The sequence below is a fragment of the Polypterus senegalus genome, chromosome 8, assembly GCF_016835505.1.
Source record: "Polypterus senegalus isolate Bchr_013 chromosome 8, ASM1683550v1, whole genome shotgun sequence".
Lineage (NCBI taxonomy): Eukaryota > Metazoa > Chordata > Cladistia > Polypteriformes > Polypteridae > Polypterus > Polypterus senegalus.
Window position 1 is genome coordinate 160,259,636 of NC_053161.1, and position 25,468 is coordinate 160,285,103.

A 25,468-nucleotide genomic window follows, 5' to 3' on the forward strand; every position below is an offset into this window, starting at 1 on the left:
TATATAGCAAAATACCCCAGCAGCGGAGAAGTAGTGTGTTAAAGAAGGAAAGAGAAAGAAAAGGCAACATTTTGAAAATAACGTAACATGATTGTCAATGTAATTGTTTTGTGTATTTGGTGGCAGCGTCAAAAGTTATTTTCGTCTAGCTGCATCAGAAAATGTACCACGACGTCTGACATGCCTCCTTTTACTGTTTTATCACAGCTTGGATTGCTGCTGTCATATATATATATATATATATATATATATATATATATATATATATATATATATACATATACACACACACATGCACACATACATACATACACATATATATATATATACACACACATACATACATACACACACACAAATTATATATATGTGTGTATGTATGAATGTGTATATATATATATATATATATATATATATATATATAATCTAGATAGGGTGTGTGTGTGTATATATATATATATATATATATATATATATATATATACACATACATACATATATATACACATATATATACTTGTGTGTATGTTTGTATGTGTCTATATGTGTGTGTATAGCTTTGGTCACTGATTGCAAGGGAAAAATAATAAAATGTAGTCTATAAGTTATTAAACAGTAAAACATTAACGTTTTAAGAAGTACAGGTACATTGAGCACTACTGGAGTGGTTTGGGTAAACTACATTTTAAAGACTGTGTAACACAACAGGTAAGTAACTAACAGCAGCTAAAATGTATATGGATCATCTCTCGGTAGTTGATTCCTTTTGAAAGCTACACGGCGGCTGTGGTATAGAAATTACATTTTCTATGTGAACTTTCAAATTTGTGCCTCTGGTAATGTGCCTTACCGGCAATTAAAGAAAATTATTTTTGTGTCCTTTGCAATGTTAAGAGAAAGGCTTTGCTTTGGGATAAAAGGAAAAAAGGTGTAAAGAAAGGAAAGTTGCCTTTCCTTTTATATAGTATAGAGAGATGTGTTCGCTGACGATATGAGCATCTTCTGGTGGACAGTCGCAGTGGGTCTTGTGTAGACTGGTTTGACGTCCCCGCCATTAATCGGCTGTGATGGCACTGTCAGTCTTCCACTCCTGTGCGTATCTTCATAATCCGAGCTGAGGACCTCATAATCGTATACGTGCAAAAGAAAGTGTGAAGCGCCTTAATATTATTTTGCCGGTGTAGAAAAGGGGTCCGTGTTTGCACTTGTCTGGGCTATAGCGCAGGGGAGGATGAAAAAAATTAAAAGTGCTCACTTTGACTTAAGGCAGAAGCGCAGTCAGCGTCTCAAAGGCCGGCACAGCTATGCACGCGCTGGCTGCTCGACTTTTGCTGGGCAGGAGACCCCTTTTGTACACACGTTCATGATATCAAAAGTCTCAGCGTTCTTTGGAGGTCATTCATATATTATATATATAGCAAAATACCCGCGCCTCGCAGCGGAGAAGTAGTGTGTTAAAGAAGTAATGAAAAGAAAAGGAAACCTTTTAATAATAACGTAACATGATTGACATTGTCATGAGTGTTGCTGTCATATAAATGCCTGCCTAAATAAGTCACCCTCACTTTGCTCTTACTTTTTTACCGTTCATTTAATCATGGCTAGTGGCGGAAAACTTATAAAATGGAAGGAGGATGGCTTTACCAAAACAATTATTGATGGCGAATCGATTATTCATAAAGCTTGAATTGGTGATCTGTTTTTCTGTGTTAACCTCATATTTTTTCATACTTCTTCTCAAACTAAGGTGGATGCATCGAAGCTTCTCAGCTGTGCTTGTGCTATGAACGAAATGAGATGAATGGGAGGGGAGATGATGACGTGACTCCCCCACCCGCCTTAACTGTCAATCCCCACAAACACAGTCTCTCGGAATTTGCATAAGCACACCCCTTCACCTACAATTTTAACTTAGTTACAAAGTGATCAAAACTCTCGTTTATATCCTGCGTCCTCTCATTAAACTTGTATCCCGCATTCCCGTGGGCATGTGAAACGCCAGCGTAGCCTGTCTATGAACTTAATTTAAAGTTTAGGTTTACACCTTGCTTTCTTTCCGAGGTAGCAGCACTCATGAATATGGTAGTATATGTCACTCGCTCGCTTCTTATTGTTTTTCGCTGCCTTCTCAATTATATAATGCAAGTTTTCTTAAGCGCTTTTTGGAGGTCTTCCTGATTTTCTACGCACTGCGTTGACAGTCAGTTCACGTGATTACGTGGGAGGCGTGATGATGTCACACGAAACCCCGCCCCCCACGTCTTTCCAGCTAAACTCTATTACAGTTAATGGAGAAAAATACCTTCCAGTTATGACCATTAGACGTAGAATTTCAAAATGAAAACTGCCCAACTTTTGTAAGTAAGCTGTAAGGAATGAGCCTGCCAAATTTAAGCCTTCTACCTACACGGGAAGTTGGAGAATTAGTGATGAGTGAGTGAGTGAGTGAGTTAGTGAGGGCTTTGCCTTTTATTAGTATATATATATATATATATATATATATATATATATATATATATATATATATATACACTGCTCACAAAAATTAAAGGAACACTTTAAAGAAACACATTAGGTACATCAGATCTCAATATGAAGTTGGATATCTATACAAATAACGACAGGGCAATGTCTTAGGAACAAAAGGATGCCAAGTCTTTTAATGGAAATAAAAGTTTTCTGCCTACAGAGGGCTCAATTGTGTAGACACCCTAAAAATCAGAGTGAAATGAAGATGTGGCAGGCTAGTCCATTTTTCAAAAACTTAATTTCTGCTACTCAAAATGCTTTTCAGTATCTTGTGTGGCCCCCACGAGCTTGTATGCATGCTTGACAACGTCGGGACATGCTCCTAATGAGACGACGGATGGTGTTTTGTGGCATTTCCTCCCAGATCTGTATGAGGGCATCCCTGAGCTGTTGTACAGTCTGAGGAGCAACCTGGTGGCGCCTAATGGACCGAAACATAATGTCCCACAGATGTTCTATTGGGTTTAAGTCAGGGGATAGTGAAGGCCATTCAATTGTTTCAATTCCTTCATCCTCCAGGTACTGCCTGCATACTCTTGCCACATGAGGCCGGGCATTGTCATGCATTAGGAGGAAACCAGGACCTACTGCACCAGCGTAGGGTCTGACAATGGGTCCAAGGATTTCATCCTGATACCTAATGGCAGTCAAGATGTCTTTGTCTAGCTTGTAGAAGTCTGTGCGTCCCTCCATGGATATGCCTCCCCAGACCATCACTGACCCACCATCAAACTGGTCATGCCGAATGATGTTACAGACAGCATAACATTCTCCATGGCTTCTGCAGACCCTTCAACGTCTGTCACATGTGCTCAGGGTGAACCTGCTCTCATCTGTGAAAAACACAGGGTGCCATTGGTGGACCTGACAATTCTGGTATTCTATGGTAAATGCCGATCGAGCTCCACTGTGCTGGGTTGTGAGCACAGGGCCCACTACAGGACGTTGGGCCCTCAGACCACCCTCAAGAAGTCTGTTTCTGATTGTTTGGTCAGATACATTCACACCAGTGGCCTGCTGGAGGTCATTTTGTAGAGCTCTGGAAATGCTCATCCTGTTTGTCCTTGTCCAAAGGAGCAGATACCAGTCCTGCTGATGGGTTAAGGACCTTCTATGGTCCTGTCCAGCTCTCCTAGTCTAACTGCTTGTCTCCTGGAATCTCCTCCATGCCCTTGAGACAGTGCTGGGAGACACAGCAAACCTTCTGGCAATGACACACATTGATGTGCCATCCTGGAGAAGGTGGATTTCCTGTGCAACCTCTGTAGGGTCCAGGTATCGCCTCATGCTACCAATAGTGACACTGACTGTAGCCAAATGCAAAACTAGTGAAGAAACAGTCAGAAAAGATGAGGAGGGAAAAATGTCAGTGGCCTCCACCTGTTAAACCATTCCTGTTTTGGGGGTCATCTCATTGTTGCCCCTCTAGTGCATCTGTTGTTAATTTCATTAACACCACAGCAGCTGAAACTGATTAACAACCCCCTCTGCTACTTAACTGACCAGATTAATATCCCATAAGTTTCATTGACTTTATGCTATACTCTGATTAAAAAGTGTTCCTTTAATTCTTTTGAGCAGTGTATATATATATATATATATATATATATATATATATAGCTAATATAAAAAATAAAATAAAATAAAGGATAATATATAAAAAAAATTACACACACCCTTGGAAGTTAACAAATTTTACTTGAACTCCCTTGGAAGTTATTGTCACATAACACTCCTTCACAGTGCATTTCATTTTGCTTAATCAAACAAAAAAAGACTCTTTAATGTCAAAATGAAGACAGATCTCTGTAAAATTGGCCTGTTAGTTACAAACATAACACCCAAAATAGTTCATTAAACAGGTATTTAGTATTTAGTAGATGTGCCTTTGGCAGCCATTACAATCTTGAGTGTGTGTGCAAAGGTTTTTCACTCTCTCTCACCATCACCATCTGAACTCTGCTATTTCTCCCCATTGTTCCTACCATAGCTGCTTGAGCTCTGTCAGGTGTCATGGGGACTGTGAATGAAGAGCATTTTTCAAATCCAGCCACACATTTTCAATTGGATTGGGATCTGGACAATGACTCACACACACCAGGACATTAACATAGGAGTGGTTTAAAAACCAGCAATGTAGCTTTGGCTTTATGCTTGGTGTTGTCTTGCTGGAAAAGAAATCTTCTCCCAGAGCACAGGTTTCTTACAGACTGCATCAGATTCTCCTCCAGGATTTCCCCCGTGTCTTGCATTAAAGCTGCAACTACTGAAGCACCCAGGTGACAGCTGTGTGCACAGTCTCTCCCTCCTATTTCTGTCACTGTAGCCTGTGACTTCTTCAGAGCTATTACAAGTCTATGGATGGCCTCCTTCACTAGTCTTCTTCTAGGAAGATTATATTTAGATTTTCTGAACTGCCTACTCTAAGCAGATTTAGAGGTCTGCAATACTCTTTCCAATTCTAAATGATTAATTTAACTAGATAATCTCTGTGATATTTTCTCGTCTCCAAACTCTATCTTCTGCTAGTCAATTCTGTTTTCATGAATTTGCTTGGAGTGTTCTTTTGGATTCATTGTGTAGGGTAGGCCACCATATTGATTCAGCACTGGCCCTTCCACATACAGGTGCATTTAGACTACAATCAGCTGAAACCTCAGGCAGGTGACCTCCACTCAACTAATTCTGTGACATTTAAAGCCTATTGGGTGCACTGGTTATGATTAGGTGTGCTATATTAAAGGGGGTGATGCAATCAAATTAATAATGTTTTAGATTTGTTTTTAATTTAGATCAATTTACAGAGATCTGTTTTCACTTTGACATTAAAGAGTCTTTAAAGAAAATTAAAGAAAATTCAGTCATTCGGTGTCGTAGAACAACAAAATGTGAAACTTCTAATGGGGTGAATAGTTTTTTTATTTTTTTTATAGGCACCATACATGGAAATTTAATAAAACTAAAAGGATTAAAAACTCTCTGTGTCACCAGTCACTAGCCATTTAACTCCCAACCAGACAGCCACTCGTTAATATCAAAACTGGATAACCCCACAGACTTCCACAGACCAAAAGACAGTGAGAGGCCAGCACCAAGTAAACCACAATAGTGACCAAGGAGAAGAGTCTCTGCATAAAGAGGGAAGAGGAAGGACAGAGAAGTCAAGAAGTGGAAAGATACAAGGAGAGAACTGAAAATCAAAATCAAGAAAACAGAGCCAAAGATGAAGGACCACAAACAAGAGATTAGTGGCAATCAGAAAAAAAAAAAACTAAAATGAAGTTACTTGGTATTAAGAGAGCAGACATGGAACTAGGCGTTAGTTTGAAAACCTACAATATAATGCTGTTGATGTGTAAAATGATGGTAACAAATATGTATGTGGAGGACTAGGATCTTTAGAGGAAAGGGAAATGGTTTTAGAAACGGGATAAAACAAGAGGGCAGAAGATCTGAAGAAAAACAGCGAGGAGGTGCAGGACCAACTCTGTTTGGAGAAGGTTGATCAAGCAAACCAACCTCATGCAGAAGTGGAAAAAGATGAAGAAGAAGACTAAGATGGTCACATTTCCAAACTGAGTGTGCTGTTGAAAGGCTGTACCTAGTCTTGTACAAAGCAGCATATAGGGTGTGGTTAGGCTTTCAAACAGATAAGCAATGGAAATCAAAAAGAGGGTAAGAGAGGAGATCACAGAACACCACAGGGGGTTTTAAGGATAGACCTCAGCTGGAATAAAAAATAAAAGAGGAGGACAGGAAATAGAACTTGGGTTGCAGGCACTGGAGCATCTCAAGCCTCAAGTCACTGAAAATGTCTATTTACAAGTAAGTTCTAGGTTTAGTTCTCTGATGATACAATCTTCATTAGGGCTGATGTTTCAATGGTTGTTAAGTTTTCCTTTAAAAAGGCCACTTTGATACTCCAAATGAGTCTAAACATCTGTGCATGTTGTTTGAGAATTGTAACAAGAAATCCTAACAAAACACAAGCACAGCGAGATTAAAGATGAAAAGTTAAAGAAAAGAGATTGAAAACATTGTCAGAAAGAAAATATGCCTCTTTTTGTACAGATCCAAGATGCTTCAACAAGAAGAAAGTCAATTCACCAATGCAATTTCAGAGTCTGATGCTAATATAATTCAGAGATTGTTTAGTTGTAGATATGAATGTAAATGTAATGATTGGAGATGGGTTTAAAATTCAAACGCTTGCTCACATCTAATGTTTAATGATAGTGTAGTGCAAAATAAAGCTTGTATGAGACCTCATGAGCATACGACTAGATGACCTGATGTGTGGATTATGTGACACAAGTCACAGATTTTTGTCATTGACTTTTTTTACATTGTTTTATACATACATACATACATACATACAAAACAGCCTTTGGGTAGGGTATTCCTTTAACCCCAGACAGAATGCAAATTAAAAACTCTCCTTGGAATATTCCACCATTTCATTTTTCTATTTGGAATTGTGGTTTGGCCTTTGTCATGGTGGAGCATCACGGATGTTTGCCATTGGTGCTTAGTGGTTTAAATGAAAATTACAGGAACAGAGAAGATTTTCTCCAGTTCAAGATATTTGAGTATACAGCTGTGGGGTAACCTATCAAAGGCTTTTTATGCTTGATCCACACCACACTGTTGTTTTTGTTTTTCTTTCTTATAGCACCCTTACTTTAGTTCACAATAACTGTTCTTTTGCGATTTATGACCTTCTCGCTGTTGTTCTGTTTAATTGCCAATTACTTAGAATCTGGTCATTGTAAGTCCCATCCGTGTCCAATGTGAATTCTTTTGTAATCCTGCAAATGGTTAATTCATGAAAATCATTTACCACATTCATTATACTGATAGGGCTTTTCTCCATTGTCAATTGTTTGCCATATTAAGAATACAAATTAGGGTTCTTCTTAGCATGATTCTTTTGTGGTTCTACAAATGGCATTGAGATTCTGCCTTTCCGTTAGTATTCAGTAATGTCCTTAGTTACCTTAACAATATCTGGTCTGTTGTACTCTGTGACCGTCTTTGATCCCCCTTCTCTTCTACTGCTACATTTTCTAATTCTGATCTAAGTGACTGTAAATTCTTATGTTGTGAACCGATTTTAAGAGAGTCAGGTTATTGGGGTGGTAGATTTTTGCTAATTAGGTTTTCTCCAATTTGGTCAAAGGAAAGTTTGTCCTGTGATGGGCCACTATGGTGGCACCTGCAGTTGACACATTAACCTCTTTCATACTTGGCCATATGTTGATATTGGGGGTTAGTTTTGAGTAAGACTCAAGCTGGGTATGGTGTCAGGATCTGAGTCAGTAGCTCTTCTTGGAATGCAGTTTCTATTATTTTGGCTGCAGCTTCAGACTATTTCATTTCTTTCAGTTGTGTGTTTTCTGTGTCCGAGTATAGATTACTTCTCCATTCTGCTTCTTTAGTACATTCTTGGGTAGTGTTGTGTAGATTCCTCCAAAATGTTTCAGTTTCCTTTTTATCAGTTTTCTCATTTTCTTTACTCCAATGTAGCTTTGAATGTCTCTGAAAGCTGCATCTGGTAGAGAATCGCTTGCCACAGTCGTTACAGCAATATGGCTTTTCTCCCATGTGAAGTCTTATGTGTCTTCGAAGGTTACTTTTAACTGAAAATCGTTTGCCACATTCATTACAGTGATAGGGCTTTTCTCCAGTGTGAGTTCTTTTGTGGCTGTGGAGATCATCCATTTGTAAAAATCGCTTACCACACTCAGAACAACAGTATTTTCTCTCTCCAATGTGAATTCTTGTGTGTCTTCGAAGATTGCTCTTATTTGAAAACTGTTTGCCACATTCATGACAGTGAAAGGGGTTTTCTCCAGTGTGAATTCTTTTGTGGCTGTGAAGATCATCCAACAATAAGAATAGTTTACCACAGTCAGAACAGCAGTAATTTTTCTCTCCAATGTGAATTTTTGTGTGTCTTCGAAGATTGCTCTTATTTGAAAATTGTTTGCCACATTCACCACAGTGATACGGCTTTTCTCCAGTGTGAATTCTTCTGTGGGCCTGAAAATTACTCCTGTTTGAAAATTGCTTGCCACATTCAGAACAACAATATGGCGCTGCTCCAGTGTGAACAATTGTGTGGTTCTGAAGAACACTCCAGTGAGTGAATCTCTCACCACATTCAGGACAGCGGTACGGCTTCTCTCCAGTATGAATCCTCGTGTGACTTCGAAGACTGCTCATTACCGAAAACCGTTTGCCACATTCCTTACACTGAAAGGGTTTTTCTCCTGTGTGAATTCTTGTGTGGGTTTCAAGATGACTCTTTACTGCAAATCGTTTGCCACATTCAGAACAGCCATAAGGATTCTCTCCAGTATGACTCCTTGTGTGGAGCAAAAAATAGCTTTTATCAGAGAATCGTTTGCCACATGCATTACAATGATAGGGCTTTTCTCCAGTATGGATTCTCATGTGGGTTTCAAGACGGCTCTTTTTTGAGAATTGTTTACCACATTCAGAGCAGAAGTGAGACTTCCGTTTTGTAGGAATACAATGATTACGTTCCTTTTTAGACCTACATTTCAAACTTTTTGTTTGCTCATGTTCAATATACAAATCAATTGAATTTGTGTTGTTCACCTCATGTTGAGAGTTCACGTCAGTCATAGAATGATGCTGCAAGGTGGTTGGTATTGAAATTTCTGATACAGATATTGCTTTCTTCACGTTTCCTTTAAGTGCTGTCTGTTGCGATCTGCAGTGAAAGGAAATCTGCCGAAATGAAGACAAGGAGGAGCTTCCACCATCTTGTATATCTGTAGAAAGTCACACATTCACAATTTTAGAAGAATGTTTAAAACAAGATCTGACAAAAGCCAGTTATTTAGTTTAAGATTTTAATTTCTACTCAGATAAACCAAACTCATAACAATGCCCCAACACTGATACTAACTTTGGTTAAACTAATGACAGATTCACTAAAATAGAAAAAAAAACAAAATAACAGCGATTGATAACATCAGAAAATACATGTATGAGGTCTTAACAGAAATAAGAGAAGTGCATAATCAGAAACAGTGAAGTCTATTCTCTGGTAAAAATCTATGAGAGTGAGCATTTAAAATAGAGAAAACAAGGAGTCAGTAAGAATTATGCAGTAAAAACAAAAAAAAAAAAAACACAAATTATCTAATACATAAACGTCTACGTGCAGAAGTGTGTTTGTCTGTCGCCAAAGTGAAACCACCAAGAAAAGCGAAAGTTGCTTAGCCGACGATAGACAAGCAAGGTGAGCATGTCAGAAAAAATGAAACCGCAGAGGAAGGCGAACTTCGCTTAGCTACTAATGCACAACCGATGCGATTGATTGAATGAAGTGCCAGAATCCATGGTTTCTAGGAGACTGGGCTTTATACAGCTAGTCAAATATAAAAGAAAACTACTTCAGTATAACAACTTAGAATTATAATGAACATACACAAGCAGTCACAGAGTCCAAGTGAGAATGTGGCTGGATATTTCAAAGGGATTTTATTTCATACAATGTTGTTTTGTTATATTAATGACTGATATCACTGTGTTTCAGTTTTATGGGTACTGCAATCTTGTTTATGGATACTAGAGCCATTGCTAGTCACATGACATATCATGACAAAATTTCTGTTCCTTAATATAAGATGAAAACAAATAAAATTGAACGCAAAATGTAAAAAACAGGTGGATAATTTCAAATCTAGTTTCGCCAGTGACTTTTTATCTTGTGGATTTAGGTTTTAGTTGAATGACAATTTTTGTCTTCCAGTTTTGACCTTGGCCTACTTTTCCAACTCTCTCCTGCACTTTACTCTCTCATCTTTAAAATTTACTCCTTTATGAGGTGCCTTTTAAACCACACAACAACACTAAGAGCAAAGTCACCTGTCAAATAACCATTTACATCGTCCTCACCCAACAGCTCTGTTGACAGTATGCACAGTAAAGCGCAGGTCCAGGCAGCAGCTCCAGTTGCATACTCACAACATGATCTTCTGTGACACCTTCAATATGTCCCTAACTCTAACTGTAATCACCAGCTGCTTTAAGACAACCAACATTGTTTTCTAATTCCAAAATGCCCTTCTAGTCACATGTCCGAATGAGAATGTTTGTTATAGAACACATATGAAGTCCAGGGTACCTGATGCAGAGAACTTGGATCGGTTTCACTATCACATAAACCAATCCACAGAAACCATGATATTTCCAGAGCCACCAACGAAGCAATAACCCACCTGGACAACAAGAATATGGGGTTTAGTTTGGCATTCAACACCATGAATCTCCAGACGTTATCAATGGAAATCAAAGCCCTTGTGTGACTAGATTTGGCAGGTCTCAGACTACTTGACTTGTAGAACAAACATCTAGGAATAGAACTCAGAGTACCTGAGCATCCTGCAGCTGTATTTTTAGTGCACTCCTACTATCCTTTTTCATTTGTGACCTGGACTCCATTTTCAAGTTTACAGATGACAATAATAGTGGAGCTAAGTGCTATAATTCAAGAGGCCATCTATTGCAAGAAGGTTCAACTGCCTACTGGCTAGTGTAAATACAAAAATGTTTATGTCAAACAATGAAGCCAATCATCAACTATAGGAGATTTAGTGGTTGCTGTGCTTCTATTTACATTCTGGGGGTCAGCGCTTGATATAGGGAGCATTGGGGTCCACATTACTGATGATCTCCTATGGTCCCTCAACCCCCTCGATCTTCTTAAAGACTCACCACCACCCTCACTTTTTGAGAAGTTTGGGAATATCAACCTGCTATCAGATGCCTTCCTAATTTCAACAGAGGCACAGTAGTGGTCATGTTGATGAGGTGCTATGACAGACACCACCATGTTTGCCCTTAGCAGCATTTCACCTAACAATTTCTATGAATAGCTGACTTGTGGTGGAACTCGGGTGTAAAGTGCCTTTATTTGATTAAACTTTGTGTCTTTGTCAGAATAACATGGATTTGGTAAGAATACTAGCTCCACTAGCACCACCCAATGAGAGGACACAATCTACCTGCTTTATTAATCATTTCTTCATCTTGTACTGCTGATTCCTGACTCTCCATTTCCAACTGACTAATGGTGTAACAATGCAATTTAGCTTGCCAGCTACTTACCCGATATGCTGTAGCACTTAATCGTCACCAGTGCTCTGTCACTAACTAGTTAGTTAAACACATGAATGACAGATCAACTCCCTGTGTGTTAGCTTTAACAATACTGACACAACGCTTAGCTCTTGAGAAGTTTTATTGGCCACTTCTGACAGGATGTGCTTGTGAACAAATAGATCTGTATTAGTCCAAATTAGCTCTTTGCAGCACAGAGCTTAAGTTAATTAGGGACTTTACATTTTGTACCCTAACTGAAGTTCTCAGCTTTAAATTACAACTCACCATTTTAGATGTACGTGCCAATGTGAACATCTAGACTACAGAATAAAAACTGTATGAAATGACCCATCAGACGATCATCATCGAGGAACTTAAAATATTAAACAATTAACTGTGTTACTTGACTTTGTCCGGGAAAGGTGAATGAGCCTCAGTTATAGTGCAATTGGTTATTTAAATGTATACGAATGTAATCAGAATATAAGTTTAATGTCACTGTCCTCTGTGTAAATATTATTAATCTGTCTCTTCTCACATATACAGCTAAAGACCAGATTTAGCATACCGGGGCTCATCATTTAGAACTGCTAGGCAAACAATAGAAGACAAGAAAGGGACAACTACGAAAATGTGCATTGTACTATTTCTGTGTGTTAAGACTCAGAGAGAGACATTGGATCTTCTCTTTGCCTTGTTTGGAATGGCATGATTTACCTATGTAAGGGCCTGCACATGGAGAAAGAGTATAAAGCCTTGGAACATTGCCCGGCACACCTTTGAAGCCGACAGACGGATGGGAGATACCGTCATCCGACCCTGAAAATCCTTCCAGCGCAGCGACGAAAATGGCAGACTGTATACATCGAGATCCCATTTCGATAATAGTCTTGCTATGGCATCCTCGAGTGTTATGCCACGTAAATCATCATTAAAGAAAGCTATTTTCTCTTATGCGATTTCTTACTGCTGTATCACTAAGGGAGGGGTATCGCCTCTTTATAATATATCTAGGTTCAGGTTACTTAAGACGCCACAATTACAAAAGGACTTATTCCAACTTGGGAGCTAGCGCCCCTAGAAGAAAACAACAAATTACTATGTACAGTAATTATATATATTTTTTTTTAAACCAGAGCCTAATATTAGGAAGGCATGTCAGCAGAATTTAGGAGATTCTCAAAGTGTTCCTTCCACTGCCCGACTATACAGATAAACCCATGCCTTAAACCACATGGCTGAAGTACTGCTTCTCCCTCCTTAGTCGCCTAACAGGTTGCCAGAAACGTTTCACAGCTGACTGAAAGTCACTTTCCATGGCCTCAGCTAACTCCTCCAATACCCAAGTTTTTACTTCCACAGCCACCATTGTTGCACTCTGCTTTGCTTCTCAACTGCTTCTGGAGTCCCACAAGCTAACCAAGCTCAAAAGGCCTTTTTCTTCAGTCAGACAGCTTCCTTTAGTGCCAGCATCAACCACTGGGTTTGGGGATTACTGCCAAGACAGGCACCATTAACTTTACTTCCAAAACTCCACACAGCCACCTGTGCAATGGAGTCATGGAATGAGCACCTGTTGATTGGGCCTTTAATTAGGCGACCTGTCTGGGTACAGCCCAAAGCAGCAACATGGATTAGTCTTCTTGTGGGCTCACCACCTGCAGGAGGAATCATAAGGGTCTAGTGGTTTGTGGCTTGGGTGGTGGTGATTGAAGGCAGTTGCCTTGGCGAAACAATCCCCAGCTACAAAAACTGGCTCTAGGGACGTGGAATGCGACAACTCTGGTGGGGAAAGAACATGAGCAAGTGTGGGAGATAGAGAGGTGATGTTTAAATATAGTCAGGCTCACCTCAGTGCAGGCTCTAAAACCAAACTCCTGGAGAGTGCCTGCACTCGTTTCCACTACGGGGTAAAAGGTGTCGGGCAGGTGTGCGTTTACTTATAGCCCTCCAGCTCAGTGCGTGTACTGTGGTGTTAACCTTGATGAAACAGAAGGTCACCTCCCTGAAACTTGGCTCAGACTCTCTGTCTGTGCTTATATGCTGATAACTGGGTCAAAGTTTTCAGGACTTGATCATTCTGCTAGGAAACTTCAATACTCATGTAGGCAAGGAGAGTGAAACCAGTAAGGGTGTGACTGGGAGGAATTGTCTACCGGATTTGAACCTGAGCAGGATTAGAATGGTGTAGGTATTTCATCCACATTATAATTATTTATTTAGAAGATCACTTTATTTGCAGGAGAACATTCTGTAAAAAGATTGAATGTTTATAACTACTTTGCTAACAAACAAAACAGAGCAAAACATTAAAGTAAAACACAAGAAGTGTAGGCGGTAGATCAGTTGTGCTGGACATGGCTTGGCACATAACATTGTGAGAAGCCAATCCAGTGCTATGGGTGGGAGTAGGCAGTCAAGGACTAGCATACACAACTAAACTAAGCTGAGCTTGTCATAACCCTCACCCTTTACAGTTACAGCAAATATATAATTCATGTGACAAGAATGTATATTTTTAAATTAAGCCTCACTGTTTTAAGCAACTTGTGTCAAGCCGTCAACCATGTGCATGAAACAGTGTGTTAATTGAGCTAGTTACATAAGCACTGCTGACAAAGAAAAGCCTCTTTAAAATGGTAATTTTGTAACTGTTATAAGAATTAAAGCAAAATCAGAAATATGGCAATTATTTACTATTTTCAGAAGCAAACTTGCTGTACTTGAGAGTTCAATAAGAAAGCAAATACAACTCGGGGGATTAAACTTCAGGAGTGAAACAGAAGGATAATTTTGGGGGTATGTTTTGTCACACATACGCCATTAGGGGGCAGCTAAAGGACAGAGTACGAAAAAACGCTGAATGGGGAGTTAAGGCAGCTAGTTGATGCTTCTCTCTTTATTTTATCAGAAAATATGAAGAACAAAAGAGTGCCACAGAGTGGATTCTTCACAAAGACATTATCCCAACATCTGAAGAAATTTCCCACATTCCCACCGTCCTCCTTGATGACTTCACCGCCAGTCGCCTTCTGATGACGTCACTTCCATCAAGATCAATCTACGCCACCTCATTCCTGCTCTGTTTACGTCCTCTCCACATTACATAAATTGGTCCGTCTATCTGCCAGGTTTTGTCAACTGTTTTCAGAACTTGACCGGTATTTTCTGTATCACAGCCAAGTGATTTTTTGAACCACCAACACATCCCAAACCTTTTATCTGTGTCTCGGTTTGGCTTTTTCACAGTTTAAAAAAGTAAAAAGAAGTCAATTTTACTAGTAACGATACAAGCTTATAATTCAAAATCAGGAAAAGCCTAGCTATGAAAGTGATCTGCAAATACTGGAGGAACACAATGGTGAAATAATTTGGCAGGTAACATTATCAACTTCTCTTTTAAAAATCATATGAAAGTTTGTGTTTTCCAGTAAGAAGTTTTTTTTTCTAATATATTTGAATTATATTGGAATAGTAACATTCAATCTGACAGTCCTAGTTTGAATATTCAGTTTAAAAAGAGCAAAAATTCAAATATACGTTAAATATTCTGGGTACTACATGTACTTTAGTGCATTTTATAATATTAGTGATAATTTGTATTTTTTTTTTTTTTTGAAAGAGGTGCATCTGCAAAGCACAAAATGCTTAAGACTTGTGCACTGTTGTTTAAAAGATGCAAAACAAAAAAAGTGCAGCCTTGAAATGATACTTGCAAACACGGATTTACAAAACCAGAGCTCTCTATGCATACAAAATGATAAGATCAAAGTGGAGCCTTTTGGTCCTTGAACAGTGAGCTTAAGTATCATGTGCACATCTCTTTTTTGATTTTTTTTTTAACCTTTTACAATAAAATAAACATCACTATGTTTCCAAGAATAATATAAAATACACAACAGCCCCACTTTAAGTAAATAATAATAATAATTCTTTACATTTATAAAGCGCTTTTCTCACTACTCAAAGTGCTCTCCACACAGGGAGGACCTGGGAAGCAAACTCTCAACTTCCTTACTGCGTGGATCTCACTAGTAACTCCCCCAAACTTTTATTATTTTTTCCCCCCCACTTACTTTCTCCAGATTCATTTGATGATGGTTGATCTTCCAAGGCCCTACTTGATGACATTTCCTCATCGGAGTCAGATTTCACTTTGACTGAATACACCTCAAATGAACAGCATCTCTCTTGACATTCGTACCAATGAGTAGACTCTGAATGGACGTCTTCTCCTTTGACGTTGTCAGTAATTACATGTTTCTGTGTGTCAATCAGGAAGGACTTGACACCCTCTTCTTTAATGCCTATTGTCTCAGAGTCACAATCCTCATCCTTAATGCAGAGCCTCTCCGGTTTAGGGTGATCAGATCCCCACTCACAGTCCTCCTCCTCCCTTTTAATATTAACAGCAATTTTCTCTACGGTATACATGTCAGCATGGCACATCTCTGTTGTATCCATCAAAGAGTTATGGGAAATGTCAGCTGCCTCTTGATCCCTGCATAAAAAATCAAAAACATTTAATTCAACCTGAACAGTACCTTCAGGATGAGAATAGTTGAAACAGAGCGCTCCAATACCTCCTTCAGCAAGCTTTAGGTCACGCCAGACACTTTAATAATAATACATTTCATTTATATTGCGCTTTATATTTAACAATCTCAAAGTGCTACAAAATAAGAATAAATTAACAAACAAGATAATCTATAGAAATAATTTAACAAAATGCCTTTTTTACAAACACCCTACCACAGGGGTGTCGAACTCCAGTACTGGAGGGCCGCAGTGGCTGCAGGTTTTCATTCGAACCATCTTCATCATTAGTGATCAGTTTTTGCTGCTAATTAACTTCTTTTGTTTTAATTAACTTGACTCAGGCCCCCTTAGTTGTGTCTTTTTTCTTAATTAGCAGCCAAACAATAATGAGACACAAAACAAGCCACCACAAAACCAGCTCACCTGTGCCCATCACACAATATCTGAAAATAAGAAAAGGTGAAGGTCTCAGTAAGGTTGATCTCTCAGGTAACCAAATCATTTTGACAGTGTTCTTAGAAAAAACAGAAAAGATTTGAAAATGTCTGCTGTGGCAGAATGAGAGCAGCAACAAGTCATGATATTCAATAACGGGCTTAATTAACAGCAAGAATCAGCTTCTCATTAAGAAACAGTTTGGAGTTTGTAGCCCCAATTTAGCTGGTCATCTTTTGGCTCATTTCACGTCTCATTTCTGTTTGACTGCCATTTAATAAAGAAATAGATCAATTCACAGGACTGAATCTTTAAAAACAGGGCTATTAGAATGAAGTGAAAAAGAGTTAGTTAGCAGTGAAAACTGCTCGCTGATTAGGAATAGGGTTAGAATGAAAACCTGCAGCCCTATAGGTCTGGAGTTTGACACCCATGCCCTACCACATCTTGTTCTCAGTAATTCATAAAGTTTCATGTCAAATTATGAGGAATAAAATAAGTATAGTGTTCAGGCACAACAGATTAGAAGAGGCATATTTTTGGGGCAGAACTGTGAGAGACCGCCAATAGTTGACACATAATGTAGGTAGGAAAAATGTAATGTGGCAGGCCAGCAAAATAGTTTCAGGTGCAAATTTAATGCAAGATGCACTTGCAGTGATCTGATTATTTACTTTATTCATATTATTAATTGTGGTGGGCTGGCGTCCTGCCCAGGGTTTGTTTCCTGCCTTTCACCCTGTGGTGGCTGGGATTGGCTCCAGCAGACCCCAGTGACCCTGTAGTTAGGATATGGTGGGTTGGATAATGGAATGGATGGATATTATTAATGGTATTACAGTATATACTAATGGATAAATCGAGACTTGATTTTACAGTATAATTTTTTGGTATTTTATAATGGTAGATAGATAGATAGATAGATAGATAGATAGATAGATAGATAGATAGATAGATAGATAGATAGATAGATAGATAGATAGATAGATAGATAATTTATTAATCCCAAGGGAAAATTAATATTCTCAGTGCTTTAAGTTGACTACTTGAATAGGTGAGTCTCGGAGTGTAGAAATCCATGTCAAGTAGTAAAAATAGTAAAAAGGGTCCAGGGAGCGATTCCACATATAAGAAAGTGGTAGAAGTGATCAGTGAAATAGAGAAAAATAGAAAAAAAAGGTAAAAAGATAAAGTCATACACGGAGCTGCTGGAATGGCTGCCACTCGCGCAGCGCTGGAAATGAGAGTCCTCATTTACACCTACATCAACTAGGTAGGATGCACTGTGATGCACTGTGTTGCACGTATAAGTCAAATTAGCAACATTTACAGAAGCTAGAGACAATAAAATTCTACCTCAAACTTAACGCCAAGCATTAATCACTGTCATTCCTAAACAAAATAAGGACTTATTACAATGTGCATTACACAGACCAATTTCACTTCTGAATAATGATGTTAAGAAGCTCTCCAAAGTCCTTGCTAGAAGGATGGAAAAAGTGCTGCCTTCGGTAATATCACAAGATCAAACTGGATCTATTAAAAGCTAACACTTAGTTTCCAATCTTTGATGCCTGTTTAATGTAATATATTCACCCGCAAAGTCAAACACCCCAGAGATATTATTATCATTGGATGCAGAAAAAGCATTTGATATGATTGAATGGAACTACCTTTTCACTACATTGGAGAATTTTGGGTTTGTCCCGAACATTTGTGTATGGATCAAACTACTGTATTCCAATCCAGAAGCTTCAGTTTGTATTAACTACATTAATTCAGACAACTTTAAACTAAAATGTGGTACCAGGCAGGGATGCCCCCTGTCACCACTGCTTTTTGCAATCGCCATTGAGCCACTGGCAGTTCACTGTACAAATTCATATGAGATAAAGGGGATTATCAGAGAAGGACTTGAACAGAACAGTTCTCTGTATGCAGATGATATGGTACTGTATATATCAGACCCACAAAATACTGTGCCTGCAGTCCTAACAGCACTTACAGAATTTCAACAGATTTCTGGTCTCAGAATTAATTTGAATAAAAAAAGAGTGCACTTTCCAATGAATTCTCAAGCACACAACATTAGATTGGACACCATCCCTTTTATCATCACAGATCAGCTTAAATACCTAGGGGTAAACATCACAAGTAAACATAAAGCTCTTTATCAACAAAATTTTGCCATCTGTATGGAAAAAATTAAGCAAGACTTGCATAGATGGTCAACCCTTCATCTCACTTTAGCTGGAAAAATCAACATTAAAATGAATATCCTTCCTAAGCTTCTCTTTTTATTTCAAAACATTCCAATACACACCAATAAATCATTTTTAAAAAAAATTAGATACAACCATAACCTCATTTATTTGGAATTCAAAACATCCACGTATCCAAAGGCGACCCTACAAACACCTAAGGCGGAAGGCAGCATGGCTTTACCTAACTTTCAATTTTATTACTGGGCTGCAAATATACAAACAATAAAAACCTAGACACAAATAGATGAACATACACAGGCTTGGTCCACAATAGAAATAAAATCCTGCAGTACTTTTTTATATTCCTTGCTTTGTGCCCCAATAAATGCAAGTTATTGCCAATATACTGACAACCCAATTGTTCTTCACTCACACAGAATATGGAACCAATGTAGGAAGTATTTTAAGATAGAGAAGCTTTTATCTGTGGCACCTCTGCACAAGAACCACCTTTTTCCACCCTCTCAAATATATGCAGTTTTTAATGTTTGGAAAACATTTGTGATTAAATCACTTAGAGATCTGTACATAGACAACGTCTTTGCATCCAATGAATGATTACATTCCAAATTTAACTTTCCAGCAACATATTTCTTTCACTATCTTCAAATTAGAAACTTTATTAAACAAAACCTGCCCAATTTTCCTCACCTCCCACCAACCTCTATATCAGAAAAAATACTGATCAATCTTGAGGACTCGGACAGCATTTCTGCAATATACAGTATAAAACCATTTTACAGTCCCTGCATTTCAAAGATCCAAGAGGACAGTGGGAAAAAGATCTCTCACTCAATATATCAGAAAAGGAGTGGAAGGTTGCAATGCAGAGAATCCACTCGAGCTCCATATGTGCAAAGCATTCAATCATTCATCTTAAAATTATATATCGAGCACATCTGTCTCACTTAAAACTGTCCAAAATGTTTCCAGGGCAAGATCCAACTTGTGGATGTTGCAATCGAGTTCCAGCCTCACTGGGCCACATGTTCTGGGCCTGCACCAAATGAACATCATTCTGAACCAAAATCTTTAAATGCCCATCTGACAGCCTTGGTGTCACAATCCCTCCTAATCCACTAACAGCTGTGTTTGGTTGACTTCCAGATGGGCTTAAAGTGGAGAAAGACAAACAAACTGTGATTGCCTTCACTACACTATTGGCACGTAGACTTATCTTGCTTAACTGGAAGAATCCTAACTCTCCAAATTTAAGTCAGTGGGTAACTGATGTCATATACGGTTAGAAATTCTCTGAGTGAGGATTAGATTTTTTTCCAATTTCAGTTTCTTCTCCATTTATCTTTATTCACTTATTAATTCATCTATTTACTTATTTTTATTAGCTTTACGCTTTACTCTGCTGGCCATGCTCTCTTTCTTGGGGGTGGGGGTTTAAAAATTAAAAATGTATCTATTTGTATGGAATGTTGTGTGATTACAATAAAAATCAATAAAATTATAAAAATAACAACAACAACAAAAAAAAATATAATAAGTATGAGGAATGAGGAAAACTCATGCAATTGGTACAAGGGATTACAATATGCTAACACCCACCTGAGAGAGTAACTACAGAGCACACAACCTTTTTTTTTGTTTTGCATTGTGCCTACGTGATCACACGGTAATACCCAAACTATTCCAAAGCGACGTTTGCACTGATTTGTGTTTTTTGTATCTCACATCCTCATACACCTTTATCGTAAAAGCATCCTTTATCTATGATGGAGCGTTCGATCAGAAGAAAATATGAAACTGGTTTTAAATTAAACGTCATTGAAGTAGCGAAAGAAATTGGCAACTACGCTGCTGCAACAAAATTCGATGCATCTGAGAACCTAATGCAAGATTAGAGGAAGCAAGAAGATGTTAAAAAAAAATTATCGTATTTAAATAATCGTAATTATCGTATCGTATTTTTGAACAGGCGTATAAGTCGAGATTTGATTTTATGATCGATTTTTTGGGTTTCAAGACCCGACTTATACATGAATATATACTACACGGTATGTATGTCAAATGCATTTTGTGTCAGCACTTGCTTGTCCACAGTCATGCCGTTTACTGTTGCAATTCAGAATAAGTTGTCATAATTCAAGTGCTATATATGAGGCCAGTGAATATACCAGATCTTTGCTCAGTCTTACTATTTGTTATTTTGGTCACTTATAACACTGTATTTCTATCAGATCATCCATCCATCCTCTTCCGCTTATCCAAGGCCGGGTCGCGGGGGCAGCAGCTTAAGCAGAGAGGCCCAGACTTCCTCTCCCGGCCACTTCTTCCAGCTCTTCCGGGAGAATCCCAAGGCGTTCCCAGGCCAGCCAGGAGACATAGTCCCTCCAGCATGTCCTGGGTCTTCCGGGCACGTCCAACCGGAAGGAGGCCCCAGGGAGCACCTCACCAGGGAGGCGTCCAGGAGGCATCCTGATCCGATGCCCAAGCCACCTCATCTGACTCCTCTCGATGTGGAGGAGCAGCGGCTCTACTCTGAGCCCCTCCCGGATGATTGAGCTCCTCACCCTATCTTTAACGGAAAGCCCAGACACCCTGCGGAGGAAACTCATTTCAGCCGCTTGTATTCATAATCTCGTTCTTTCGGTCACTACCCATAGCTCATGACCATAGGTGAGGGTAGGAAGGTAGATCGACTGGTAAATTGAGAGCTTTGCCTTACGGCTCAGCTCTTTTTTCACCACGACAGACCGATGCAGAGCCCGCATCACTGCGGATGCCGCACCGATCCGCCTGTCGATCTCAAGCTCCATTCTTCCCTCACTCGTGAACAAGACCTCGAGATACTTGAACTCCTCCACTTGGGGCAGGATCTCTCCTCCAACCCTGAGAGGGCACTCCACCCTTTTCCGGCTGAGGACCATGGTCTCGGAAATTAAGGTGCTGATTCTCATCCCAGCCGCTTCACACTCAGCTGCGAACCGATCCAGAGAGAGCTGAAGATCACGGCCTGATGAAGCAAACAGGACAACATCATCTGCAAAAAGCAGTGACCCAATCCTGAGTCCACCAAACCGGACCTCTTCAATACCCTGGTTGCGCCTAGAAATTCTATCCATAAAAGTTATGAACAGAATCGGTGACAAAGGGCAGCCCTCAAATCATTTTTTCATTTAATCTTTTACAAGGAATAATAATCTACTCATTTTTTTGAAAAGTCTTCCTGCTTGACTATTGTTTCTTAGGACTTCTGCAGAACCTTTGATACAGACTCATTAACAGTGCACACTCTCACTAGGCACTATACACAACAAGCAGGAGTTGCGCTATTTCTAAAATTTTCAGCTGGATTAATCGTCCCCTTTAAACATCACGGACTGAAGATGTTATCACTGGAGCAGAGCATCACTATTTTAACTGGGTAAGTTAACATTGTTTTTCTGAAATTCCTGTAACTTTAAATTTGACCACAGGGTGTCCTTATTGGTAATAGCTGTGCACTGTAACAACGTATTGAAATACCTCCTTTACTATTGAAAAATCACAAAGGAATAGATTGGTGGCGAAGAAGAGATCAACCTCACCAGTCTGGCAACACTTTAGCTTTAAAGTAAAAGAGCATGGTGAGCTAAATCATTTAACCAAAGTTATTTGTTGAGCAAAAAAGCAGAAAGATTGTTATAAAAGATAAGCTAACATAGTCATTTGCACATACTCCATCCATGTGGACATGTGTAGCTTCCCTTTTGAAAGGCTGATGCAAGTCTCCTGCAGAGCTGTTTGGAGAACAAAACCCAATTCCCAAATGCACAAGTTCACTGATGGTTCGCTAATTCCAAAGAGAATTAAAAAGATGTTACCGCCAGCACCAGTGGCGATTTACCATAATGCTGGCTTCTGATGGGAATATATTTTTGAAATCTCAGCAGAAGATGCTGTCTTTCACAAGTACAGAAAAATGTGAGGCAATGCATGCCGAGACAGGGTAGCAAGCCACCAGTCTGCTTTTCATTCACAAGTCCAGATGGACTATGACACATACACTGCTTTTGCAAACGCTGTCATAATTGCCGCATTACAATATGCGTTTGTTGTCTTCACTTATAATATCCCAGACGGCCTTCTCCATGGGTCTTTGTTACCAAATAAAACATAAAGAGTACAAAAATGGCCCACCTACCTACCACTCTGAACCCCATGTCAATCCGTATTATAACAATGGCTGGGTGGTATGAATTATTACACGTGTGAATAATCATTTTAGCTTGGTTTGGCTGCATTTCCCTACTTGATCAAGGGTGCTCCCTAGATATCTCATTATGCAAATATTCTAAATTTCAAAAATATACAAGTAGTGACTAAACTATTAATTTAATAAACTTGTATTGGCATTCATAAAAATCAAAATACAATGCAGGCCTTGAATACTCTAAAAACAAATGGGGGATATTATAATCTTTGGGGTATTTCAGTGTAAAATTTATAAAGAATGATATCCTCAAGCCAGTTTGATGTATCGTATCCTGTGCACGTTGTAAATTTTCACTTTTTTATCCTTTAACTGTTTACAATATACTGAAAATAAAAATTAAAGCATTATTAAATCCAAACTGTTAAATTAGTGAATACTGAGATAATTCTAGATATTTTCATTTACACAAACTCTTTAAAGCTCTTTTTATAACAATACACTTTGAATTTTGGTCTATCTGAGAATCACTCTGGTTAGGATTTTAAAGACTTGCTATAATAAAATTAACTGCTGTTTTTTAAAAAAAAAATATCTAAAGAGTTACGTTTAATGGATGAGTGAAAGGGATGAAAATTTCAAATGTCACAAATGTCTCATGCTTTAATTTTCCAGATCTCTGCCAACTTTAAAGGTTCCTGTGTAAACTCAAACTGTTTAGTTGTACATTACCCCATTATTTTAAAATTCCTTATAAAACAGTCTTTGTGATCACCGTTGACTGATATTGTATCAGAAACCTTGTCTGCAGTCTTCATGGATAGATGAGATGAAAATGTTTTCTCGATATTCACTTCAACCTACCTGGGGTAAGTAACGTATAAACGTTACATGCAGTATTGCTTTGATATTTTTTGTAGGTTTGTAATTTTAGTGACGTTCAAGACTTTATTTTAATTTGAAACTTGCACAAAATTGAAATTTTGCTTTTAATTTATGGTAACTGAGAAAAAAAGATGGACTGGTACTGTGAAGTGCAGAAGTTAGATCCTTGTGTAGAAGCAGCACAAAAGCCCGAGTTTGGATACAACGCTAAGGAGAAAGACTGTAGGGAGAATCCACATGAGACAAGACTTAATCCAGATTAAATTACTGGTAGTAATGCAGAATTTCTTCAGTGTTATGTTTATCTCTTACTCCTTCATTGCACCGGAGTCTACTTCTTGAATTAACGGAGAATTTTGCCAGTCTTTTTACATATATATTTTGGAGATTTTGCGCATATTTAAGGTTCATTGTTTCATTGGTTGGAGCCTGAGAAAAAGAACCTCCTTCATAAAAAGATGAAGAACTTCAAAAACTGAGATTAACTGAGTGCTAGCGCTCACTGTATTTAGATCACTAGGTGGCGGAGTCGGCTATGCTGTTAATTATATGTCTAATCCTACGGCACTTAACGGTTGTGTCACACCGGCAGGACACGAAAAAAATACTGAGGAAAAACCGCACCAATCTCAGTGAACTCCCCCGGGACCCCCTGCTGCAGATGCTTTCCGCCATCAATGGGCGTCTTTTCTGGGCGCTATGGAGTAAAGATGAGATTGAAAAATGTGAAACGAAGTGAGCCGTGGACACGCGAACACACGGAATGGTTAGATCGAATTTCAAACACAGGCGAAAGATATAAACAGAGCGGGTATTGGACATATCTGTGCACTTTGGTTTTAAACCGAATGGTGTACAAACAAATTCAAAAGCAGGCACAATCCTTTATCTATAAGCAGCTCTAATCGCTTACCGTTATGTCTCTGGGTGTCGGGATCCCTTTTAAATCGCTTTGTCCCGTTAACTCAAACACACATCCAACTTTCATACAGCAAACATTTACTAAAACTTTATGACTGAGGAGTTTTGCTGCAGATAGACTCCATTCACGTCATCTTCACTCGCTTCCGCGAGTCAACGACGCCACTAAACAGCCAAACAGATTGCGTGTTTTTGTCATATGATTGGGCTAGCGGCGCCCACGGAACAGTCAATCAGATTGTGTCTTTATGTCACATGATTCAGATAACCCAATCCAAAGCAGAGTTACGGGTTGTGTATATGATTTGGACTTTGAGAAAAAATTCACTTCAGTCATGGAGAAGTACACGGGGCAGGAAAGGAAAAATGACAAGACAGTTAAATGCATTTTAAATCGGCGTAAAACTAACCGTTTTAACGCACAAAATCACTTAAAGAAATCCGCTTTGCTAGGTGTAATTGTTGTGAAAAGACGACTAAACCTTTGGGTCGCGAGTTGTTATTGTTTATGGTGGTAAAGTGCGGCGAGTTGTTTACGGTCCTCACCCTCGGCTCTGATGTCCGCGCTTTATTTACCAAGGTAGACCGCCTCGCGTGGTGGGTCGCGAAA

At 38.9% G+C, this 25,468-nt stretch overlaps 1 protein-coding gene across 1 annotated transcript; it reads right to left on the reverse strand.

Annotated features, from left to right (window-relative positions):
- Positions 1–6,107: 6,107 nt before the first annotated feature.
- LOC120533259 (gastrula zinc finger protein XlCGF57.1-like) lies at positions 6,108–25,011 on the reverse strand. Its single transcript, XM_039760062.1, has 3 exons — positions 24,851–25,011; positions 15,744–16,168; positions 6,108–9,329 (listed from the first exon to the last, which is right to left on the reverse strand). The coding sequence occupies exons 2-3, from the start codon at positions 16,129–16,131 to the stop codon at positions 7,897–7,899; spliced, it is 1,821 nt and encodes a 606-aa protein (XP_039615996.1). The 5' UTR covers positions 16,132–16,168; positions 24,851–25,011; the 3' UTR covers positions 6,108–7,896.
- Positions 25,012–25,468: the final 457 nt, after the last annotated feature.

What these genes read in the sequence shown, in the direction of transcription:
- LOC120533259 (XM_039760062.1), bottom strand. Translation starts at nt 16,131, where the DNA reads ATGGATACAACAGAGATGTGCCATGCTGACATGTATACCGTAGAGAAA. An exon ending in ATCAAATGAATCTGGAGAAA is followed by an intron (nt 9,330 to 15,743) that starts GTAAGTGGGGGG and finishes GACTTTCTACAG; the next exon opens with ATATACAAGATGGTGGAAGC.